This window comes from Panulirus ornatus, chromosome 41 (genome assembly GCF_036320965.1).
Source record: "Panulirus ornatus isolate Po-2019 chromosome 41, ASM3632096v1, whole genome shotgun sequence".
Lineage (NCBI taxonomy): Eukaryota > Metazoa > Arthropoda > Malacostraca > Decapoda > Palinuridae > Panulirus > Panulirus ornatus.
The window spans coordinates 5,857,340-5,879,971 of record NC_092264.1 but is presented as its reverse complement, the minus strand read 5'-3'; the positions used below and the strand labels follow the sequence as shown (position 1 = coordinate 5,879,971).

Here is a 22,632-nt window from a genome sequence, read left to right as displayed (position 1 = left end):
TCTATTAATACATAAGTACCTGAAGCTGAGGCCAACGCTCTGAATAGCCTCAGTTTTTCATTAAATCTTCGCCGGGAAAAAATCTTGCTTCGTGTAAGGTTTATTGTTTACCTTTTTACCGTGTTTATGTTGTATCATGTTCAAGTTTATGTTGAATATAACGTTGTTAAACTCGCTGCTGCTGCAGATATCGACCATCTGCTCACTCTTGTGTAGAGTAAGAACCAGATTCTTCAGCAATCGTCTGTGTATTAACAAGATACGACAGTCGACCCATCGATTAACAAGAGTCCACCATGAGCAGCGCCAAGGGTGTTGTGATCCACCTGACCAACATGTCTGGTTTGTTTATCAGACGTCAGTGTTTAGCGGAGGGTTAAACCCCCAGATGGGTGGATGGTGGTGGTGTTATGACGCTACTGGTGTCATAGTGCAGGCAAGGTGGTGTAGTAGTGGAAGTACCCCTCCTCTCAACCATCCTCTACCTCCCTCCTCTCCCAGGTTGACCGATCAACTTACGGCCTCTCGTATCATATAGCCTTCTCTCTCTCTCTCTCTCTCTCTCTCTCTCTCTCTCTCTCTCTCTCTCTCTCTCTCTCTCTCTCTCTCTCTCTCTCTCAACTCCCGCTCCTTTTCTCTCGTCATTTCACCGTTGTTCTCCTTAATTCGCTCGCAGTTTATATCGCTCACTGGAAGTGCGATAGCCTTTGCTCTGTGCCGTTCGTTTGCTCTTAAAGATAATGGAAGGTTCTAGTGGGCGGTAATTAAGAAGACCAATAGTGAGTTTATGGTGAGACAGAGTTAATGCTCACACAAACAGCGGAACACTGATAATAAGACCATGCATATGACGGTGGGTTTTTAGTATATTTGATAATCAGTGACTATATCTGTATATTAATCGTTGAGTTTGTATTAATGATTCGGATTATTGTATCTCCAAGTCGGTGACAGCATCAAGGGGAAGTCTGTGTCCTTCACAAAAACGAGTTCAGGAAGAAATCTATGGAATCTAGATGTAACTCGTACACGATTTTACTCGTAAAAAGCTGAAAAGGAAAACGTAAGATGTATTGAAACTGGCTGTGTAATCCTAGCTAGTTCGTAAGCAACTAACTACAAGGGATAGATTTCAGTCATAAGCCACACACAGACACACACACACACACACACACACACACACACACACACGCACACACAGAAAAAATATTGAATAGAAAGTGAAAGATGAAATAAGTGAAACTCATCACCAGCGTTATTGCTATTAAGAAATGCGATGACATAAAGGTTTAAGGAGAAATGGCTGAAAAAAAATAGCGACCCATTTTACTACATTTGGTTTACGAAGGATACATTCGTGCCGGAAATTTGTATGGGATTCCCTCGGTTTGCATGAGCATCTTGCTGACTACTGGTATCTTGAAGCTGTCTCTACGTTTTCTGCTTTTAACTGGATGTATATCAATAGTGAAGGTCGGTATGTCTCGGTGGACTGAACACGTACATCGTGGCGACGCTACACGACACATGAACTGCATCCAAGATTATACACTTAAGAGCACTTTGATGTATTCCCTGTGTGAGTAAGGTACACCTCACCATGGATGACATAAGGTCCATCTGTGTGCCGAGCGTTTATCTGGCCTTTGTTTTGACCTCAAGACTCTCTAGTTATAGCTTCCTAGAGTCACGTCTTAGGGTATCACACATTGCTTAAGACAGGTAGAGTACCTGCCTGACTAACACACACACACACTAACACACACACGGATCACTTTGTCCTGTGGCATATCACTGAGGAACATCTACACCTTCGGGAAAGGATGAACTGTTGTCCTGAAGTGGTTTTTCATCTCTCGGTTCTGAGAGCCTCGGCGACATCACACTCATCGTCGCACGGAAATACCCGCATGACTATTTTCCCTCAGAGTCATCCTTTAGGATGAAGAGATAACATCTTGAGTTAAGATTGAGTTGTGTGTGTGCCATGCATCATGGTGCCATGATCCAGCCACGCAACGCCCTCCTATACTGCATCAGTGCGAGCAGTTTTCCAGTGGCAGACATCACATATGCTGCTCCACCTTCAAGGTACCAGCATTCTCAACTGCTGTCACTCGTGAGTTCTGTCTGGAGCATCCGTGTGCAAGTCTGAGAGTCGACGTGTGAACTTTTTTGGAGACGAAGAACAGATCTACTGAAGTACACGTTCTGCAGCGAGTTCTCCTCTGAGAGTTACAGTGTATGGTCATCATTTATGACACATGCCGGTGGTAGCAGCGAAGTGTGTGGCGATTCCCACAGACATGGCCACGTACCGCGTTAACGTAAAACGCAAAATCAGAAGTTCGGTGTTGTCCGGCAACTGCCATATGAGAGGGAGCATCTCCCGCCAGTCGCCGCTTGGGATCCCCGGCCAAGCCAGCTGAGCATGGATGGTTCACATCGTCTGCCTCCACGATCTACGTTTTTGTTTTTGACAGTCGTATGTGTGTGTTGCTTCACCCCATCATTCCTTGGTACACGGCAGACGAACCTCCTGTCAGATGGATCTGCGGCTACTTGTGTGCGAGAACAGTGGAGATCTCACCTCTAACCCAAGTGATGTGTGATGAGTATTGATACAAAATGTGCTCTTGCACACATTGTAGGAATCTTTATTTCCACATGTTTACCTTGCTTATACTCTGCCCAATCCGTATAGGTGAAGATCTCTGGAATATTAATTTCATTGCCTTCTACTTTGGTAACCATCCTGCTTCTTACCCTGAATCGATTGTTCCTGCAATATCTTCAACATTTTTATAGCTGACTTGATCTCGGAGAACTGTACACCATGAAGGATATGAGGCAAATTTCGTCAAAGCTTTTTATCCCATACAGTAGTGAGTGTAAGGCCCACCGTTCATAACTCCCTGCAGGAGTTTTATGGTTTTCCTCAACAGTGAGGTTGTCCTTATCCTCCTTTCCCTTCTCTCGCTTAACCTGTAACTGTATATCCCTCTGGGTAACCCAGGCCTCACATGACGTCCTTGCCAAGTTTAGGTCAAGCTATGGTTATAATGTCTCGCTTACTGTCATCAGTTTGATCATAGATTCAAGTTCCTTGTCCTCCTCACTAACTCATCAGGTTCTGTACTCATGATCCCCCGCAAAGACCTGAAATATTCCATTTCCTTAAGCTCCGCTGGTGGACGAAATACTGGCCTTTTGTTCTTGTTTCTCCTTGTTCTCCCGCTGAACATTTCCATTTTCTCTTCATGTTTACATACACCAGCTGAATCTTTCCTTGTCCGTGAGCACTTTAGACTGTCACTTGGCTTCCTGTTGTTATCCATCTCAAATGTAACTTTAGTGTTGGGTGTTCCTTCCTCACTCTGCTGTGTATTTCCATCTCCCTTGTCCCACTATCATTATGGTCGTCTGCTTTAGTCACAAGTATGTCCATGACTTCTTTATGTTTTTCATTTTTTTTTTTTAGTCCTCTCCTTCGTGGATTCATTGTGAGCTTACAAACCAAATTTCATAACCGACGTATATACTCTCACTTCACGTTTCATTATTCTGTTACAGCTGGCTTGCTGTTTACTTGCTCCCAAAATCTCTTATTACCATTCAGCCATTTACATCCTATCTGTTAGCTCATACTTCACCTTTAAGCACTCCCCACTCATGCTTTGATTGCTTTGACACAAAAATATTACTGAGTTTGTTGTCGACGGGAAATGTGTAACTTTTTCCTCAATAATATTTTTCTGTTTCCATGTTCAGTTATGCGTCTCTGGGGTCCAATCTATGTCCCTCCTGCACTGTAACTGGATATTCGGCCTTACCAGGTTACCATTAATTTCGCCCTTGTCCTTCCTCTACACTTCTTGTTCGGCAGTCCTGCTTCTGACTGATGGTTTCTTCGCCTCTATGTCTCGGTCAAGACTCTCTCATCCGCCTGTCCCCGTCTTCGTTTCCTGACGACTGTACTGAAATCTTTGTTGACCCCGTTTCATTCCTTAGCCATATCATCTTCCCCCCACTGGCCACGCATCATGTTAATCCGCCCAGCTGTAAACTCTGTGAACATGGGAAACCTAACCTAACCTAACCTACCTGATACCTACTTTGACTGCCATCCTCATCTCCTTTAGAAATTCAATGAAGAAATCATTCATGCCTCTAGTCTCGTGTTTGGTCGACTCGGCTTCTTATCTTTTTTTTTATTTCTTCTCGGTCTTTTAAGCCATTTTGCTGAAGCGTAAAACCCGCTCGTTCACTCACCTCTAGTTATCATTCTAACTTTTAAGGAAATTTGTTTTCGTAAACATGATTACTGCATCTGTGTGTACTAGTTACTTTGTTTATGAACGAACGTAACATAACGTAACATAAACATTATGACACACACACGAACCTCTGTGGTGTGGCGGGTACCGTAACTGACTGTCACACATGCACGACCCACTCACACAATGCACAACGCGCGGGAAAGATGGCGTAATAATACTGATATAATCTGTGTGTGTGTATGTGTGTGTGTGTGTGTGTGTGTGTGCGCGCTACAAAGTAGTTTTAGAATTTTGGGGAGTTTAATTGTTCGTTTTAGTATGGTGTGGATTATTTGCTTCGTGAATATAGGGTTAAGATCAGTGAGAGTTGTGATCTATGGACGTGTAAAGTGTGGGTTGTTGTGTTGTGCTCCAGGACAAAGTAGTTACAGGTGAGGGTTGTATAGCTTGCGGTGCTGGGGCAAGTGTATGTTGTGTTGTGGGGGAGTGAGGAAGGTATAGGTCACGTTTCAATACAATTTCTTCACGATATGATATCAACAGTTAAATGTAGTACAGGTATTACTCCTCCAGGCAGTGTACTTGGTCAATATAAGTTACCCATGATCTTGTGTGGTGTGGGTGCTGGGGAAGAGGAGGTTTCATGCGTCCGTCAGAATTCGCGCAAGTTGTGGCCCGACCTGCTGATATAGCATGGGGCCAGGGATGGGATCCAGGCCCCTAGTTCGTGTATCGCTGGCCATTGGCAGGACCCACCACGTCCCTGTTTCGTGTGGCACGGGCCAGGGAGGAGACCCTGACGCACGATGTTGGTTTTCACTCTGCGGTAACCTAGGAAAAAATAATGTTTGTTTCAAAATGTACACAGTAAAAGTTGGTATGTTTGTTAGTTCTTCGGTCTGCCCTCTGAATATCTAGGTCATTGAACACACGGGAAAGTATTTGTTTACATGCGGTGCTACCATTAAGAATTTTCGCATCGTCTGACATGCATATATATATATAATATTTTTTTTTTCCCCGTTTTCATATTATAAGGAATATTTTGAAGGGCTAAAATTCAAATAGATCCGTATTGCTAGAGTCGATTGCTCACACTTTGATATGACTGGCTCGTGAAGGCACATCAGAAATATCTTAAATAACATGAAATTCATGATGTCAGAACCTGTCTGATGAACTCATCGGATGATCAGAAAAACAGAACAATGTCTGTCGTGTGTGACAGTGACACTATGTAATATGCTGGTGATGAGCGACGTGTGACCAGATGGCCAATTGCGTTTAGGAGTGACGTTGAAAATAATGATATAATCATTAGCCTTGTGCAGATAGCGGGTGAGTAATGAAACATAATGAAACATGTTGCATTTATTACTTGGATGAGATATTTTTCATTTCTGTTTCATTAAACCTGAAAAATCACTTTTAGTTGTATTGCTTGCTCTTCAGATTAGCAGAAGTTGTAGAAGGAAATGAAGTTATATAGTGTTTGTGGTGCAGCCATGTCTGTTAGAATGCTTGGAACTATTTCAATGACGTCTCAGTGTTGTGACGTGGGTCTCTGTAAATGTAGTGACGAGGGTCTCTGTAAATGTTGTAACGTGGGCCTCTGTAAATGTTGTGACGAGGGTCACTGTAAATGTTGTAACGAGGGTCACTATGTAAAAGTTGCGACGAGGGTCTCTGTAAATGTTGTGACGAGGGTCTATGTAAATGTTGTGACGAGGGTCACTGTAAATGTTGTGACGAGGGTCACTGTAAATGTGACGTGGGTCTATGTAAATGTTGTGACGAGGGTCACTGTAAATGTTGTGACGAGGGTCTATGTAAAAGTTGCGACGAGGGTCTCTGTAAATGTTGTGACGAGGGTCTATGTAAATGTTGTGACGAGGGTCACTGTAAATGTTGTGACGTGGGTCACTGTAAAAGTTGTGACGAGGGTCACTGTAAATGTTGTGACGAGGGTCTCTGTAAATGTTGTGACGAGGGTCTCTGTAAATGTTGTAACGAGGGTCTCTGTAAATGTTGTGACGAGGGTCTCTGTAAATGTTGTAACGAGGGTCTCTGTAAATGTTGTGACGTGGGTCACTGTAAAAGTTGTGACGAGGGTCACTGTAAATGTTGTGACGAGGGTCACTGTAAATGTTGTGACGAGGGTCACTGTAAATGTTGTGACGTGGGTCTCGGAAAACAGTCTGGTGAGATCATCCCAGTAGAGTGCGTGTGGTGAGATCATCCCAGTAGAGTGCGTGTGGTGAGATCATCCCAGTAGAGTGCGTGTGGTGAGATCATCCCAGTAGAGTGCGTGTGGTGAGATCATCCCAGTAGATTGCGTGTGGTGAGATCATCCCAGTAGATTGCGTGTGGTGAGATCATCCCAGTAGAGTGCGTGTGGTGAGATCATCCCAGTAGAGTGCGTGTGGTGAGATCATCCCAGTAGAGTGCGTGTGGTGAGATCATCCCAGTAGAGTGCGTGTGGTGACATAGTTTTTCAATGATTGATAAGCGCCATTTGCTGCTCTTCCTGCCTTGCCTGAGCTGATCTGTTGTTCATACCGGCTGGTGGGTGATACGTGGTGATGAGAATGTACAAGTAGGTTTTCGTCTGGGGTTTATGAAGTCGCCACAGACAGAATTCCTGAAATTCATAAAATCATGCATAGAAAACAGCAAATATAGATAGATGGAATATATAGAAGTCTACGTGAAGGCTGAATTTGAAGAAAGTGAGCAGGTCATTCACACAAAGCTCGGTGTTAGCCTCTGATCCCAAAAAAAACCTCTATAATACCCATCCTTACATAGTTCGTAGTCAAAGAATTGTTATATGTTTGTAATATGACAGATATGATAGCCAGCGGTGGCATTGTTCTGTACGTAATGTTACTGAAATCTAAAATGTTAATGATGATCATCATGTGTGTAAATAAAGCCGGAGGTGATAGATGGGAGACGTGATGAATTCATAAAGGAATTTCACAGTACAGGAGAGCGAGCTTTGAGGAGATACATTTGTTGTAAGACTATGCAGACAGACGATGGAACATTACAAAGATAAAAAATGTGAATAATCTTTTATAATTATTGTTTAATACTTTCATATGGGCGTGACAACTTGGTGGAACACAAGACGCAGTCGCTATGTCTGTTTCTTGTGTTCCTAAACTTTACCTGATCTGTGAACTCGCAACAACCATTTGAAATATTTCCTCCCAGTTCTTCTTCAACATCTGTGACTCGGTCATATTAGTTAACAATCAAGAAGTTTATAGATCTATCGTTTCTTTCTAACCTGTTTATCCTTGCACTCATAAGATCCGTCCGATAAACCACGCTCATCATTATAAACTCTAAAGACCTGTCCACTGAGTCAAGTCAAAATTATTTTATTTCCAGCCACCTGGACTTGGAACTTAGTGTCTGTCACCTGTGTGGGAGACGGAGTGAAAATTGGTAATGGACCAAAATAATGGTGGTCATGGTGTGTGTGTGTGTGTGTGTGTGTGTGTGGGGGGGGTGGGGAGATGTTAATGGACTCGGTGTGTATTAATCACTTCCCTGCAGACGTTAAGATACAGAGATAAAAGCAAAGTTGATGGCAGATTTCTTGGACATTATCGAGGATGGCCGCGGGGGAAATGGATTTCTTTCTTTTTCGTTTTACTTGTGCAAAGTGACGTACACCATGAATATAGTCATCTCTTGCTGAGTGACTGTATTGGTTTGATCTTTAGCACAGGTTGTGAAGTATGCCCGATGTGAGGCACAGAAATCCTAAAAAAAAGAACGAGGAACTATGGAAATCATAGAAAAACTATGCCATACAGATGTATAATGTCCAGATATCTAACCCACAGTACATCTAGAATGTACTATGTTGTTCTTCAATCTGTTTGATCCGTTCTCTGTGCCGATTGTAATGCCAAGGTAGAACGTTGTGGTTCGACACTATAAATGTTGATAGCACTTACGATATTGGCCTCTCGTGATCTCGCGAGGAAAACTGCTATTGTACGCTCACTCACCACCGATCGCTATGGTCGCGGGCAGACTGAACATGTATTACGTACCATTATGGTCGTGGATGGACACGGAAATTTAAAGCGCCGTTTTTTTTTTTTCTTTTTATTTACGGTGACAGACTGTGGGTGTGACGACCTGGTGTCCAGTGAAGCGATGAGGCGATACTGTCACATGATCCGTCACTCTTTTAGTTATGGGAACATACCTCATGTTGTGGTGACAGATGCAACAAAACCATTCTCGTACCAGTGTGGAATTTTTCGTGTCATTGGGCGAATACATTGAACTGTGGTTCATTAATCTTATGTTTCAACGGATGTTACTAAAACGAAAGGAAAAATAAAAGAATATTAGCCATCTCATCTTTTTTGTTCGTAACTGCAGAGTAAAGCAATTTGCTAATGCCTGTTTTTTTTTTCTCTCCCGATATCAGCAAGTTTACTTCAACATTAAAGTCTCATTAGTGAAATGTCAGTCAGCTGTCGTCAAAAAGATATCAGAATGTACATAAACATACGTTGGCCTGGGCTAAATTCCCTCTGGCTTTTAACCAGCGCCATCTATTATCAGCGGAGTATGATGGCGGGTCTGTGTTATCGCGCGCCATCAAGGGGACCGACGCTCGTATCTTTCATATACCGTTTATTAGTTAGTATGTCGGCTGCTGGGGCTGCTTCACTCTGTAATGTATCTACGGCACTTTATATATATATATATATATATATATATATATATATATATATATATATATATATATATATATATATATATATATTATACTTAGTCGCTGTCTCCCGCGTTAGCGACGTAGCGCAAGGAAACAAACGAACGAATGGCCCAACCCAGCCACATACACATGTATATACATAAACGCCCAGGCACGCACATATGCATACCAATATATTTCAACGTATACATACATATACATACACAGAGATGTATATATATCCTTACTTGCTGCCTTCACCCATTTCGTCGCCACCCCGCCACACATGAAATAACACCCCCCTCCCCTCGCGCGCGCACGAGGTAGCCCTTGGAAAAGACAACAAAGGCCACATTCGTTCACACTCAGTCTTTAGCTGTCATGTATAATGCACCGAAACCACAGCTCCCTTTCCACACCCAGGCCCCACAAAACTTTCCATGGTTTACCCCAGACGCTTCACATGCCCTAGTTCAATCCATTGACAGCACGTCCACCTCGATATACCAGATCGTTCCAATTCACTCTGTTCCTTGCACGCCTCTCACCCTCCTGTACCATGAACCATACATACAGTGAATATCCTTACCAACCAGTCAACAACAACAGTCACCCCCTTTTTTGATAAATTTCACTGCAATACCATCCAAACCCGCCGCCTTGCCGACTTTGTTCTTCTGCAAAGCTTTCACTACCTCTTCTCTGCCAAACCATTCTCCCTGATCCCCTCTCACTTCGCACACCACCTCGACCAAAACGCCCTATATCTGCCACTCTTATCATCAAACACATTCAACAAACCTTCAAAATACTCAATCCATCTCCTCACTTCACCACTACTTGTTATTACCTCCTCATTAGCCCCCTTCATCGATGTTCCCATTTGTTCTCTTGTTTTACGCACTTTATTTACGTCCTTCCAAAACATCTTTTTATTCCTCCCTAAAGTTTAATGATACTCTCTCACCCCAACTCTCATTTGCCCTCTTTTTCACCTCTTGCACCTTTCTCTTGACCTCCTCCCTCTTTCTTTTATACATCTTTCAGTCATTCGCACTACCTCCCTGCAGAAATCGTCCAAATGCCTCTCTCTTCTCTTTCACTAACAATCTTACTTCTTCATCCCACTACTCACTACCCTTTCTAATCTTCCCACCTCCCACTTTTCTCATGCTATAAGCATCTTTTACGCAAGCCATCACTGCTTCCCTAAATACATCCCATTCCTTCCCCACTCCCGTTACGTCATTTGCTCTCACCTTTTTCCATTCTGCACTCAATCTCCCCTGGTACTTTCTCACACAAGTCTCCTTTCCAAGCTCACTTACTCTCACCACTCTATTCACCCCAACAACCTCTACAAATCTTTACCTTCTCCTCCACAAGATAATGATCGGACATCCCTCCAGTTGCCCCCCTCAGCATATATGTGTGTGTGTGTTTGTGCTGGTAATCACAAGGAAAAATGAAACTCAAAGATGCGAGCGCTTTCATGATGACTCTCATCTTTAAGGATGTGAATTGCCTGAGTAGTATCAGGGTGCTGGGATGTGACCATGAGACCACCGACGTGTGTAATGACCTGTACGCCTTGGTCTGCGGGAGACCACGAGAGGCCACGCAGGAGGGGAACGAATACTGTACAAATCTTGTAGAATATGGTATACACAGTTACCACTGTTGTTCCCCCAAACTGTGCAGTAGGTTTCTGACAAATGAATAAAGTATCTCGTACCTAGATATTGGACAGGGATTTGTGTTGCATGAATATACCACACGTGGTGTATATATATAGGTACTTCTCTTGAGATTGAAATGATAGGCAAAAGTTTACAATTCATTGGTAGATCGTGTGAATTTTCATTTTTTTTCCCCAGTGACAGGTGGTAGGGAGCCCATTTACAGTGAAAAAATGGAGGGTGTAGTGGTTGAGATTTATGGTTGACGGTCCAGATAATCTCTCCCTCAGGAGTGAGGAATGATTGGAGGGGAGGCAGGGTGAGGGCTGGCCAGGCAGGTAGACGGACAGGAGAGGCAGCCTGGCCCACTTCTTTACGTGTTGTGTGTGTGTGCCTGTATAGACCTCATGACTGCCACCCTCACTTTGCCTCCAGACATTTACTCCAACTCAAGCAACGTGTCAGTCTTTAGGGCGGGTTGGTCTGAACGTTACATTATGAGAACCACCTATTTTTTTTTTTTTTTTCAGAATTTCCTTCACTTTGACACTGACCTTTTTTTTTTTCATATCATAAAGTTTGTCACAAGCGACGCAGCTGATATAGTTACCGGCGTTTGACTGTTCGTCCTTGATAGATTCTTTTCCCGGTGCGATTTTTTTCTTTTTCCGTCCTGATCATCTTGGCAGATGTTGCTGCTCAAACCAACACACACAACAGTGTTGCGCTCAGTGTTGTTGTTCGTCACTTTTTCAACCTGACTCTGGAGAAAACCAGTGTGTTACCTCTGTGTAGTTCTGACTAATCGTTGACCTTGACCCGAAGCGTTGATCTTGTGAACTTACCCCGAGGCACAACGTCTCCTTGGCTGTCTTTCCGTGTAGAACTTGAACCTGTCATGCTCTTCTTGAGTTATGCTGTTGACAGACCAGCAGACAAAACCAAATATATTACTTAGGACGTGGTGTAAATTATGGCATGCGAGATATTTCTCAGGAAACTAAGTCACAACGAAGCAGTTTCTCTTGTATATGATGCGATTAACTGCTAAGAACGCCCTATACTGTGTGTGTGTGTGTGTGTGTGTGTGTGTGTGTGTGTGGCGCGACTCCATCTCGTTCTTCATACTGCCAGAGGCAAACGGCTTCTTGACGTCACTACCTGTCATCAGTGACGGATCTATACGTTCCTCCATGACGCAAGTATTTTTAACCACGATACTTTGGCAACTCTTTTATTTTACGCGTTTTATTTTTTTGTGCGTGTGTGTGTGGTGAAGGCGACAAACAACTAGTGCTATTAATATTATAATGACCAGTTAACTTCATCGTAAGATTAACTGGCGTAATTAAAATGTTGCTGGAAATTGAGTGTAGGGTGTGTTACGTTCATGTGTATATCACGGCGTTCCTCTTACCTCTTCCATATCCTTCTGGACTGACAAGATTAGAATTCCTTTATTGATCCTTGTGATGATGATGGTTCATTTCGCAGGCAGACAAGCGCGGGGCCTCTGAACTTGCAGTAGTCACCCTTAAGGGCACGTTCAGACTTGTGCACCTTTGCGTCTAACTGACGTGCATCTCCCTATGCCTCTTCGCATGCAACGTGCAAGCTCACGCATGCCTCTAGTTGCATGCCTGTTCCTCGGTGGATGCGCATGCCACTTTGTTCGCACCTGGAGCCATCCACAAACACGTAAATGAACGATAATCCTCAATGTTTATATTTTTTCATTGGACTTGTCCGCCATACTAGCAGTACAAACGAGGAACTAAGATCACAAAAAACAAAACAAGATCATACCGAACCGTGGTTGAGGGGCGACTGTTGCACGAGTCTCCCCGTCTTAGATGGGGAGACAGTTGCGTCCTCGTGCGTCTGCGCATGTTGGTCTGTGCGCAGAGATGTTAAGCATGCCTTACCTTGCACCAGATGCATGCCTCTTCATGCAGTAGGCGCACGCGTCCTGTGCGCGCGAAAACTCGCACAGGTTTGAACGCGGCTGAACTCGCGCATGCTCCCCGGAAACACGTTACGAAACGCGTACGCTTGGAACGGGCCTACTTGGTGCTCCATGAACGTAAATGCAGCTCCAGGTACACCCAGCATTCTTCAAAGGCGTGTTGCTACACAGAAGCGATCACATCGCTTATCACTCACACAACATCACAGTAATTGATGACATGTGGTCCCGCCCGTTTGGAGTGGCCGTCATCTTCCGTGCTGCAGGAATGCGTGGATGGAGAGAGATTAGGGCAAAGATGGTGTATATATGAAGGTACTGTAGTCTTGATCATGGTCTGTGGAAGAGAGGCTTGGACAGTGAACGGAAAAGAGAGATAAATGTATTGTAAATGAAATACCTAAGTACTATATGTGGTGTGAGGCTGGTTAATGGTTGAAGGAGAGAACTGTGGTAGTAAGCTAGCTTGACTGGGAGGGCTGACCAGGGTGAGCAGAGAAATGGTGACCAAGAGGATCGGTGTCAGAAGTAGAGGGAGGGGATGGTAAGACAGAGAAGGAGATGAAAGGATGGAGTGATGGAGGCTGTAGGGTATTTGGGCCTGAACAAAGATAGGTCGAAAGGTAAGTATTGGATAGAATGAACTGGTTCCATATGGGATGAGGGTGGGGGGCGACGTGCTATCATTGGACTGGACCAGGGCATTAGCAGCAGTCAGGGTAAACCACGGATGAATTTGTTGAGCTGGGCTCCGTACGGTTGGCTCTGGTTTGATTCATTATGCATGACACCTAGGTCTGTGTGTGTGTGTGTGTGTGTGTGTGTGTGTCTGTGTGTGTTTAGGCTTTATGAGGGTTAAGGGAATGGGGATGGCTGTGATTGTGACCAGAAAATGTAACGTACATGGTGGAAGGGAACAGTGTGTTGGATGTTATCAATGTGACCTGTGTGTTGTGGTCTCTAACCCCTACATGTGAAAGACGTGATTATAAGTTATCAGTTCGGTATACCGAGCTGGTTGTAAATAGATAAAGAAAGTGATGCACATTTAAATATGAATCTGTGATATATTGTGCTGAAGTTGTCATGTAAATGAGACTGGTGAAACTTTTTCGAAAAAGTTGAATGCATATTGTTAACCCTTTTGATTTTCAGAGTCAGTGAAGACTATACCTGATCACCTAAACTTGCATACGAGTAAAAACGTAAAGGGTAAAAGCATTTTCTGGGTTTTGTTCCATTACTGTCAGCCAGCCGCTGCAGTGCTAGGACCAGAGTGCCCGTGATACCTTCTTACAGTTGGCACTAATTTCACTGTAAGTAATCGTTAGAGTGGAGCTTATTGCATTAAGACGTGGGGGTTTCTCCTCCGTCGTCCGTTACTGTGCTTTTAAAGAGGTGTCCTGCCCCAAGGCGTCGTTTTAGAACTCTTCTTCAACTCGTAGTATAATTACATGACTTATTTTCATCTTCCATGTTCCACAACTGTTGATGTTAGAGATCTCGTTAACCTTGAAGAATTACCTTCGTGAAGGTCACTTTCATCTTGCCGTCATTAATGTCATTTTCATCTTACCTTTATGCAGGTCATTTTCATCTTACCATCATGGTCATTTTCATCTTACCATCATGGTCATTTTCATCTTACCATCATGAAGGTCATTTTCATCTTACCATCATGAAGGTCATTTTCATCTTACCTTTATGAGGGTCATTTTCATCTAACCATCATGGTCATTTTCATCTTACCTTTATGAAATCATTTTCATCTTACCATCATGAAGGTCATTTTCATCTTACCATCATGAAGGTCATTTTCATCTTACCATCATGAAGGTCATTTTCATCTTACCATCATGAAGGTATTTTCATCTTACCTTTATAAAGGTCATTTTCATCTTACCATTATGAAGTTCAATATCATCTTACCATCATGAGTATTTTCTCTTACCTCATGAAGTTCTTTTCATCTCATCATGGTCATTTATCTTACATCATGAGGTCATTTCATTTACATCATGAAGTTATTTCATTACATATGAGGTCATTTTCATCTTCATCATGAAGGTCATTTTCATTACCTAGATGGTATTTTCATCTACCATCATGAAGTTATTTCATCTACATATGAAGGTTATTTTCATCTTACCATCATGAAGGTCATTTTCCTCGTACAGCATAGTGGCATGGTAGCACAAGTTGGTCATAACGTTAACCAGGTTAGGCTGCGGGAGGTGACGCTAGCGGCTGCTTGCGGTAGTGTGGCTGAAGATGTGGTGGCGTCTCCTTCTGTCATGACAGCCACACTCGAGGGAGGGTGTCAGGCAAGGCTCGCCATCCTCCTGTTTTATGCTCGTCATTTTTGTAAGCGAGTTAATGAAAGTGACGAAAGAAAACTGCAACTTGGAAAGATTTTTTTTTAGAATGGGTTGCATATTTTATGAATGATGGACGAGAGAGACACTCTGTGTTATGGTCATGATTAAAAAACGTAGACTTCCTGCAACAGTTTACCCAGACTATGGCATGAGAGTAAACAAAAATAAAACTTAATTCGTAAGTAGGTAAGATTAGGACACTTGAGCCGATTCCCGCGAACGTTGCTGGTACACGACTGCGCGAGATACGTCTACATAGGTTTGGCGTTCGCAAGCGATGGTTTTGTGTCCTGGGCCGTCAGAATACATGCTAAGAATAAGCTGTGTCATGTATTGATGTTTGTATTGTTTGTATAAACACTACAACAACGACGTGTCGTTCATTGTGAGACGACTGGTGTTTTAACTCGACGTTGGTGTCGTCCTTCGTGTGCGGGTGCCAGTCTTGGTGTGGGGCTGACATCCAACCCGTCATTACACTGTATAACTGGGCGTTACAGCAACTGTTACGGGTAACAAGGACGACATGGAACCCTGCCCTTGAGGTGTGTGTGTTACGCCCAGGCCAGGTCACCCGTCACCACCAGATTGAATCAAATTCAAGCAACATAGACATTTTCATGAAATCTGGTCCGAAAGATGTAAAGTGCACGACGATCATGTATCATGGATTATGATACACGTACGGGGACACTTGTGAGAGCATCAGAAATGAAGTTCCACAAACGTTAGCATGACACAAAGATGTCACAACGCTGTTGTACACTCACAATCGCGAGGGGTGTCTTGTACCTAAAGGGATAAACCCAAATTTCTCGGTAGATGACACTTACAGGAAAAGACACATGAGTTCCACCGCATATCATCATTCATGCAGTTCCGTGTATGTGGGCACAGTCTGGCTGGATCAGGCAGGGGCCTGGCCGGGAGCCGTGTTTGTGTGTGTGTGTCTGTGGTACAACCGAGAGGCATGTGGTTGAGGCATGGCCATTAACAGCCAGCGTCAGACACAGTATTAAAAGACAACAAGGTTCCTTGCGTGGCATAACGTGTGGGTTAATTCCTACGTTGTGGGAGTTGTTCAAATAGTGTTTTGCTCGTTTGTTGTTCCCTTATTTTTGTTTAATAAGTTTTAATGTTTTGTGGACTGTGCTTATTACTGTATGTTTCCAATGCAGTGTGTACTGTAAATCATTATTGTGATAGTCGCAATGTCGTTGTGGTTAGTAGTGTAAAGTAATTGAGTTGTGGTGACGACTGCCTTGTTTGCTGCCTGGCGTGAGTCGACCGCTCCCGTCCGTCTTGTTGCAGACCCTCTTTCCCCGTTATGATAATTTTCTCTTGACTCCCCCCTACCCCACTAACCTCACCTGCTTCCTCCTCCCTCATTCTCCTCACATGCCTCCTCCTCCTCCTCCTCCCTCATTCTCCTCACATGCCTCCTCCTCCTCCTCCTCCCTCATTCTCCTCACATGCCTCCTCCTCCTCCTCCCTCATTCTCCTCACATGCCTCCTCCTCCTCCTCCCTCATTCTCCTCACATGCCTCCTCCTCCTCCCTCATTCTCCTTACCTGCCTCCCGCGCCCTATCCCCCTCACTTGCTTCCCCCCCGCCCATGATCTCCTCACGTGGTATCGGTAATTGTGTGTGGTCTGGAAGGGTACGCAGAGCTAAGTGATGCCTTCATTTTTGCAATAAGTCCATAGAGAGGTTCTCTCTCTCTGTCGTGGATTAGAATAAGGTGGACTTTTTGCTAGTTTTGTCATGGTTGTAATATCACTCATGAATGTAGTGTTTCCCGAACCGTATTTTTGTGTTCGCGTTACAAAACCAGAGGAGGGGTTTTCGGCGCATACATGACCCTCACGCATGAGATGATGAGGCAGACGACGCGGCCTCCCCTCCCAGGTTCATAACTTGCCTGCCTGCCTGGCGCTCAGTTGGCCACGAGCCGCCGGTGGTGCAGCACGGGTACGCGCTCTCGGCCCCTTTGCATCCTTCTCAGTGGAGCACGACACACCCGCTGTCCCCCTCCCGCTTCTCACAAGACCCCAAAATTGAAGTGGAAATTTGAAGCATGGGACTCGGATAGTTACTGGAATTACCATTCTCGTTCAGTTATGATGTTTTTGTGACCCGTTTGTACTTACGCAACGCAAAAATCTAGAAAAAATCACCTGGAAAACCAATGATTATGTCTGATTTTTAACTCGCATATGATGAAGGTGAATGGAAATAATCATTGTCTAGACCTGTGAAGATGACCAATAGCAACAAAGGCTTTTAGGGTCACTTGAAGGTTACAGAAGATTACTATGATAAATGGTGGGTCAGAAACGGTGGTGTACATTGAGTGGAGTCATAGTCACTGAGGGTCACCTACACGGGGTCACAAGCTGAACATCCCAGTACAGAGAGTGGTACTACATGTGAGATCATGATGATGATGATGCTTCGCCTTTACACAGATTTGCATAATTGTGAAAGTATAATCTTTACTTAGATTTTTTTTTGGCCTCCTTTTAAATGTAATGACTAAAGTGTGTGTGTGGAATTACTCTTAAGATAATTCAGCTTTAAGGTATTGTACGATGATGGTCCATTAAGATTATTTACAGAAAGGCATTTGTGATTCTACTTGAGTACTTTCCCAGTGATTTAAGTGTCAGTAAGTTGATATTAGATACTGAATTGTACAGATCGGTGTAAGCAGATAACGCCTCATGTGTTTTCTTTAGGGACACGATTCTCTAGAGTGCTCTCAAGTTAAATCACTGTATTTTCCGTCTTGTTGGAAGTGATGTTTATGTATGTCAAAAGGAAGTTGTTGGTCTCCGTCAGAGAACTTCAGGGGTTTTAGAGAAGGGATGGCCACAGCCTTCAGTAATCGCTCGGAACTGCGAGACGCGTGTAATGCATCTTACAGAAGACGATGACTGACCTCTCGCTAAGTCCTCTCCATACAACTTGATTCGCTAATCGTTGCTCGCAAGTCATTACAGCGAATTGAAGATTCGGACGAATCGGCAACAAGTCTCTGTGGAACTACATTATACAGACGTAGTTATAAAGTTGCCTTTATCAAAACTCGTTCGGAGCACGCAAGAGGAAGCACAGCTCTGGTAAGAAGCGAGATATTGAGAAACTATTGAATTGCACACATGCAGGAGGCTGATCGTCCCCTGGGTTCTCATGAAACACTCCCAGCCATCTATATGAACCACTTCCAGTCATCCAATCGAACCCCTCAAGAACGCTGAGCCTCTTTTCTTTCCTTGGGTGTAATAAGTCTGGAATCTGGACTCCGCTCGTTGAGTCCACTGGAAGCTCTGGGGATCCAGAAGGAACGGTCGTCTGCAAATTTTCAAGAAATTAGATCTTTATTTTTACAGTCGAACTTTTAAAAATTACAGCTATTCTTTTGAAACTGTAAGATCTTATCGGTGTGATCGCGATTTAAGACAGTCGTTTATCTCGGCTTCTGATAGCTAAAACAGGATCGTTGTGGAAGTCTGTGAACGCAAATAGTGATGTTAGTCGCTAAGTTGAAGTGAAACGAGTGATTCGTCCTGAGACTGCGTGTGTACCTCGACCCCTGTCATATGAACGTGAGATTGTGAAAGGAATCGTGATCTGTGTGAACAGTGTGAGTGGAACGTTTACGGTAAAATACAGGAGTAACTTTATGGTTTGAGCAGTTCCTTGGTAGCATTGCTTGTTTCAAGAGAAAAGTCTTCTTACACTGGAAAAAACGAAAATAGTTGTCTGGTCTTCTGATGTATAAGAAAGGCAAGAAAACCGCCTTTTAATACAGATGTGTTAAACTTTAGGTGGATAAAAAAAAAATGCACTGGACTGAACTATCATGAAACATAATTACAAGCAGTAGATGTGCCACAAAAATTGCAAATGCCGTTTGAAAAACTTGAATTCAAGCAATGTAAATGCGATTTGAATTCTTACACAGCAGTGGAATATCTTCACTGAGAATTTGTGTATTGAGAGAGGCCACGAGAGCATCACCGAAGCACTTGACAAGCTCAGCGATGAAGAGAATGAGTCGAAGCCCCATATCTGGTGGAGGTGGAGAAGCCTTGTTGGTGATGATGCGTAAGATGACGGCCGTGATGGTGATGACGCTGGAGTGTCTCCCTCGCTCCCCAGTGGCGGCCAGAGTGGAAGGTGAGTACATGATCGTGATAACAGGACTATTAGGTAGTTCAGTTAGTCTCTTAGCGACACTAGGATGTGCTGATCATTCACTACGTCTTCAGAAATCTGCTTATTGAAAAAGTGATTTATTGATTGTAATCGGAAACAAATACATGATTTCAAGTCTCACTCTAATTCGGTTAAAGAATGAAATAGATTAACCTGATAAGACAGTGTATCAGATTTTTTCACAAACCGGTTGGCATATTATTCACTGTAGGTCATAAACGAATCGAAATTCATCGAATTCGACAGATAATTCCATTGTGTTAGATTTTGATCTCGCTGAAACAGCTGATTGCACGTGTTTAAAAGTGATCAAAATCGTTCGCTAGCGCAGATGGACGCGAAAAATTGCATAGTGTTAATACCGAATTCATGTTTAGTAGATAATGAAATTTAACGAGAAGTACCGAGCTGTAACCTAATGAATAACAGAACTTGGTTAATGTTGAATATGCTGCATCGTAAGATACATCTAAATCTGGGCGTTTACCACCGCCTCATAACAACTTAAACCAGCGCTGAACATGATGAAGAAAAGACGTTCAAAATCATGCATGTTATACATGGCATAACAGTTTATCTCGCCATGACGTCTGCCTTCTTCATAATAATGGTACAGTTACGCACTGACACGTAAGCCTGCATTACAGTATTAAACCTGTGAGAATATTCTGGTATATGTATCTCAGCCTCCACTAACCTCAGATAGTGTGATTCTGTGTAATGCTGCACCTATACCCTGGGTAATGCTGCACCTATACCCTGGGTAATGCTGCACCTATACCCTGGGTAATGCTGCACCTATACCTTGGGTAATGCTGCACCTATACCCTGGGTAATGCTGCACCTATACCCTGGGTAATGCTGCACCTATACCCTGGGTAATGCTGCACCTATACCCTGGGTAATGCTGCACCTATACCCTGGGTAATGCTGCACCTATACCCTGGGTAACAATATAGAACTCTTGATCCAGATTGTAAACATCCATTCCACTGATGATGATGTACATATGTTTGTTCTACACCAATATATATATATATATATATATATATATATATATATATATATATATATATATATATATATATATATATATGTATATTATATATATATATATATATATATATATATATATATATATATATATATATATATATATATATATATATTGATGAAGGTAAAGACAATTTTGTACTGAAATGATCTATTGTTATAATGAGTATTTCTAACTTCATCTAGTATAAGTGAATATCTGAATGATTATTCATGATGATTTTTCACTAGCATCTTGCGATTGTTAGGAAATGTCTGCAATATTATGATATAACGTTAAGTTCCTTCGATGTTTTGCTGTTTGGTATTATGTAATCCTAGTATTTTCTTGCTGTATCTCATTTCGTGATGTTATGTACAGATTTGTATCCTCATAAAACATAAGCCATGGTCTGTTTACTGACAGAGAGATATTAGTTTTGACTAAGGAGCCGATAAGCTCACACTAAACACAAACTCGTATCGCATTTCTCCTTAGGAACACTTCATGAACGTGTTTGTTTCTCTACCTTACGTACATGTATCATGAAAATGAATTTCCTTCTGTGTTACACGTTGGACCAGCACAAGTAATGTTCATATGTATTCTGTTACCTCCTGCATCTTCTGCATAGAAAGATTAGGTATATATAGTCGGCCTATAATTCTGAGAATGCAGGCGAGACATACCTTCACATGGACGTGTTGGGGAGTACTAGATGCTTAAGTGCTTCGTACTGGCTGATGGCGGAAACGAAATGATGTATTAACAGAGGCAGAGAAGATTTGATGTCGGGGAAATTTTTGTGGCGTTTTGGACAACGACCTTTTTCGACTTGATGTCAAGCAGGTGTTCGAATCATGAGAGTGAAGCTTGAAATTTTGTGTTTAGACACTGACTCGTGTCTGCAAGATTTCCTGGTCGCTCGGGGCGACGATGGTTTTATGGTAAAGAGGCGAGTTAGGTTCTTCACCTCACGTTAGCTATGAAGACGAGCCTTGTTCGAAGACCGGGGCTGTGGGATTGGACGACCCTGTCACGAATCGCGTGAGGTATCGTTTCGTAATTCGTAATCAAACGTGCAGTTGTGAAGTTAATGTGAGTATGTTGTGAACTCGATTTACAACCACTAGCCAGGTTATTTTGTCGCTTCTTTGTGCCAGATGTACCCAGTTACTCCTCTACCTTTTACACACACACACACACACACACACACACACACACACACACACACACACACACACACACTTTTAAGAAGATAGGCAACAGGTGTACTGACAGGGAAATCTGAAATCATCTTCATCATAGTCGGTACAAAATCATTTACTAAAGCCTTTGTGTCTGCTCGTCCATTTACATTCATCGAAACAGGACTCGCGAGGTTCAGAAAATATCGTATAGAAACAGTGACTACTTCTTGATATGATCAAGATATAAATCCACCATCAAGAAAGTGAAGCTTTAGGTTGGTTGATCTTCTTAAGTGAACAGTTGAGTGAAAAACATACGAAACACCAGAAAACAGACGGGAAAGTAAATATTGTTGGTGTAGGAGAGGCATATGTGTAGAGAGGCAGCGTCATTACGGGTTCGGTGAACAAACAGACAAAGATGAGATATTGGGAGATCTACCCTCGCTGAGGTAGACGTCATTTACAGGACAAACACTGGCATGTTGTCCTGTTGGTTGTTGTCTCTTGTTCTGTTAGGTAGGAAGGAGCCTTGATGCCAGATTGTTTTATTGGTGTCCTGTTGTGTCCTGATTGTAGTAGGTACCTAGGTCTCTCTCTCTCTCTCTCTCTCTCTCTCTCTCTCTCTCTCTCTCTCTCTCTCTCTCTCTCTCTCTCTTTTATATCTATCTATTTGTCTCATTTTAACCAGCCAGTACGTATGAGACTTGTTCCATGGTAAGGCGTTCATTTACTGACCGATTAAGGGAGTCATTTATTAATGATGACATCTTTCAGAATTCTAACTTGTGTCACTCTGTAATGACACTCGAACTTGATTGTTCGGTAGCGACGTCAGCCACAGAAGACCTCCGCCGCTGACACAGACGCGGCTGGCGCCACACCCACTCGAACTGAACGTCGACGACGACTGGGCAGCCACGCACCTCCCCCATGGGCACCTTGCCTTGGTTCGTTCGAAGTCTGAGCCGAGTTGGGCGCGGAACAAGTTTGTGATTGGATCCATATGAAACACTCAACATTCCTCAGTGTTCTAGCATAACGAAAAGTCCAATTTGTTAAAGTTGTAGTCCAGGGGGCTGGCTGTCGCTACTAAGTGTGCGGCACATGTTTAGTTTGTCAGGTTTGTGGAAGATGGTGGGTGTGCGTAAAG

General features: G+C 43.1%; 1 protein-coding gene across 3 annotated transcripts in view; it reads left to right on the top strand.

The window, feature by feature from the left end:
• Positions 1-22,632, top strand: part of LOC139761640 (alkaline phosphatase-like) — a 656,491-nt gene that overhangs the window by 294,200 nt on the left and 339,659 nt on the right. For 2 of the 3 annotated variants that reach the window (XM_071685926.1, XM_071685925.1), the window contains exon 1: positions 16,984-19,217. The exons of the other annotated variant lie outside the window; for it this stretch is intronic. In XM_071685926.1, the coding sequence (XP_071542027.1) occupies positions 18,980-19,217 (238 nt within the window). In that variant the 5' untranslated portion in view covers positions 16,984-18,979. Of the gene's footprint in view, positions 1-16,983; positions 19,218-22,632 lie in introns of those variants that run through there. 3 annotated transcript variants of the gene reach the window in all.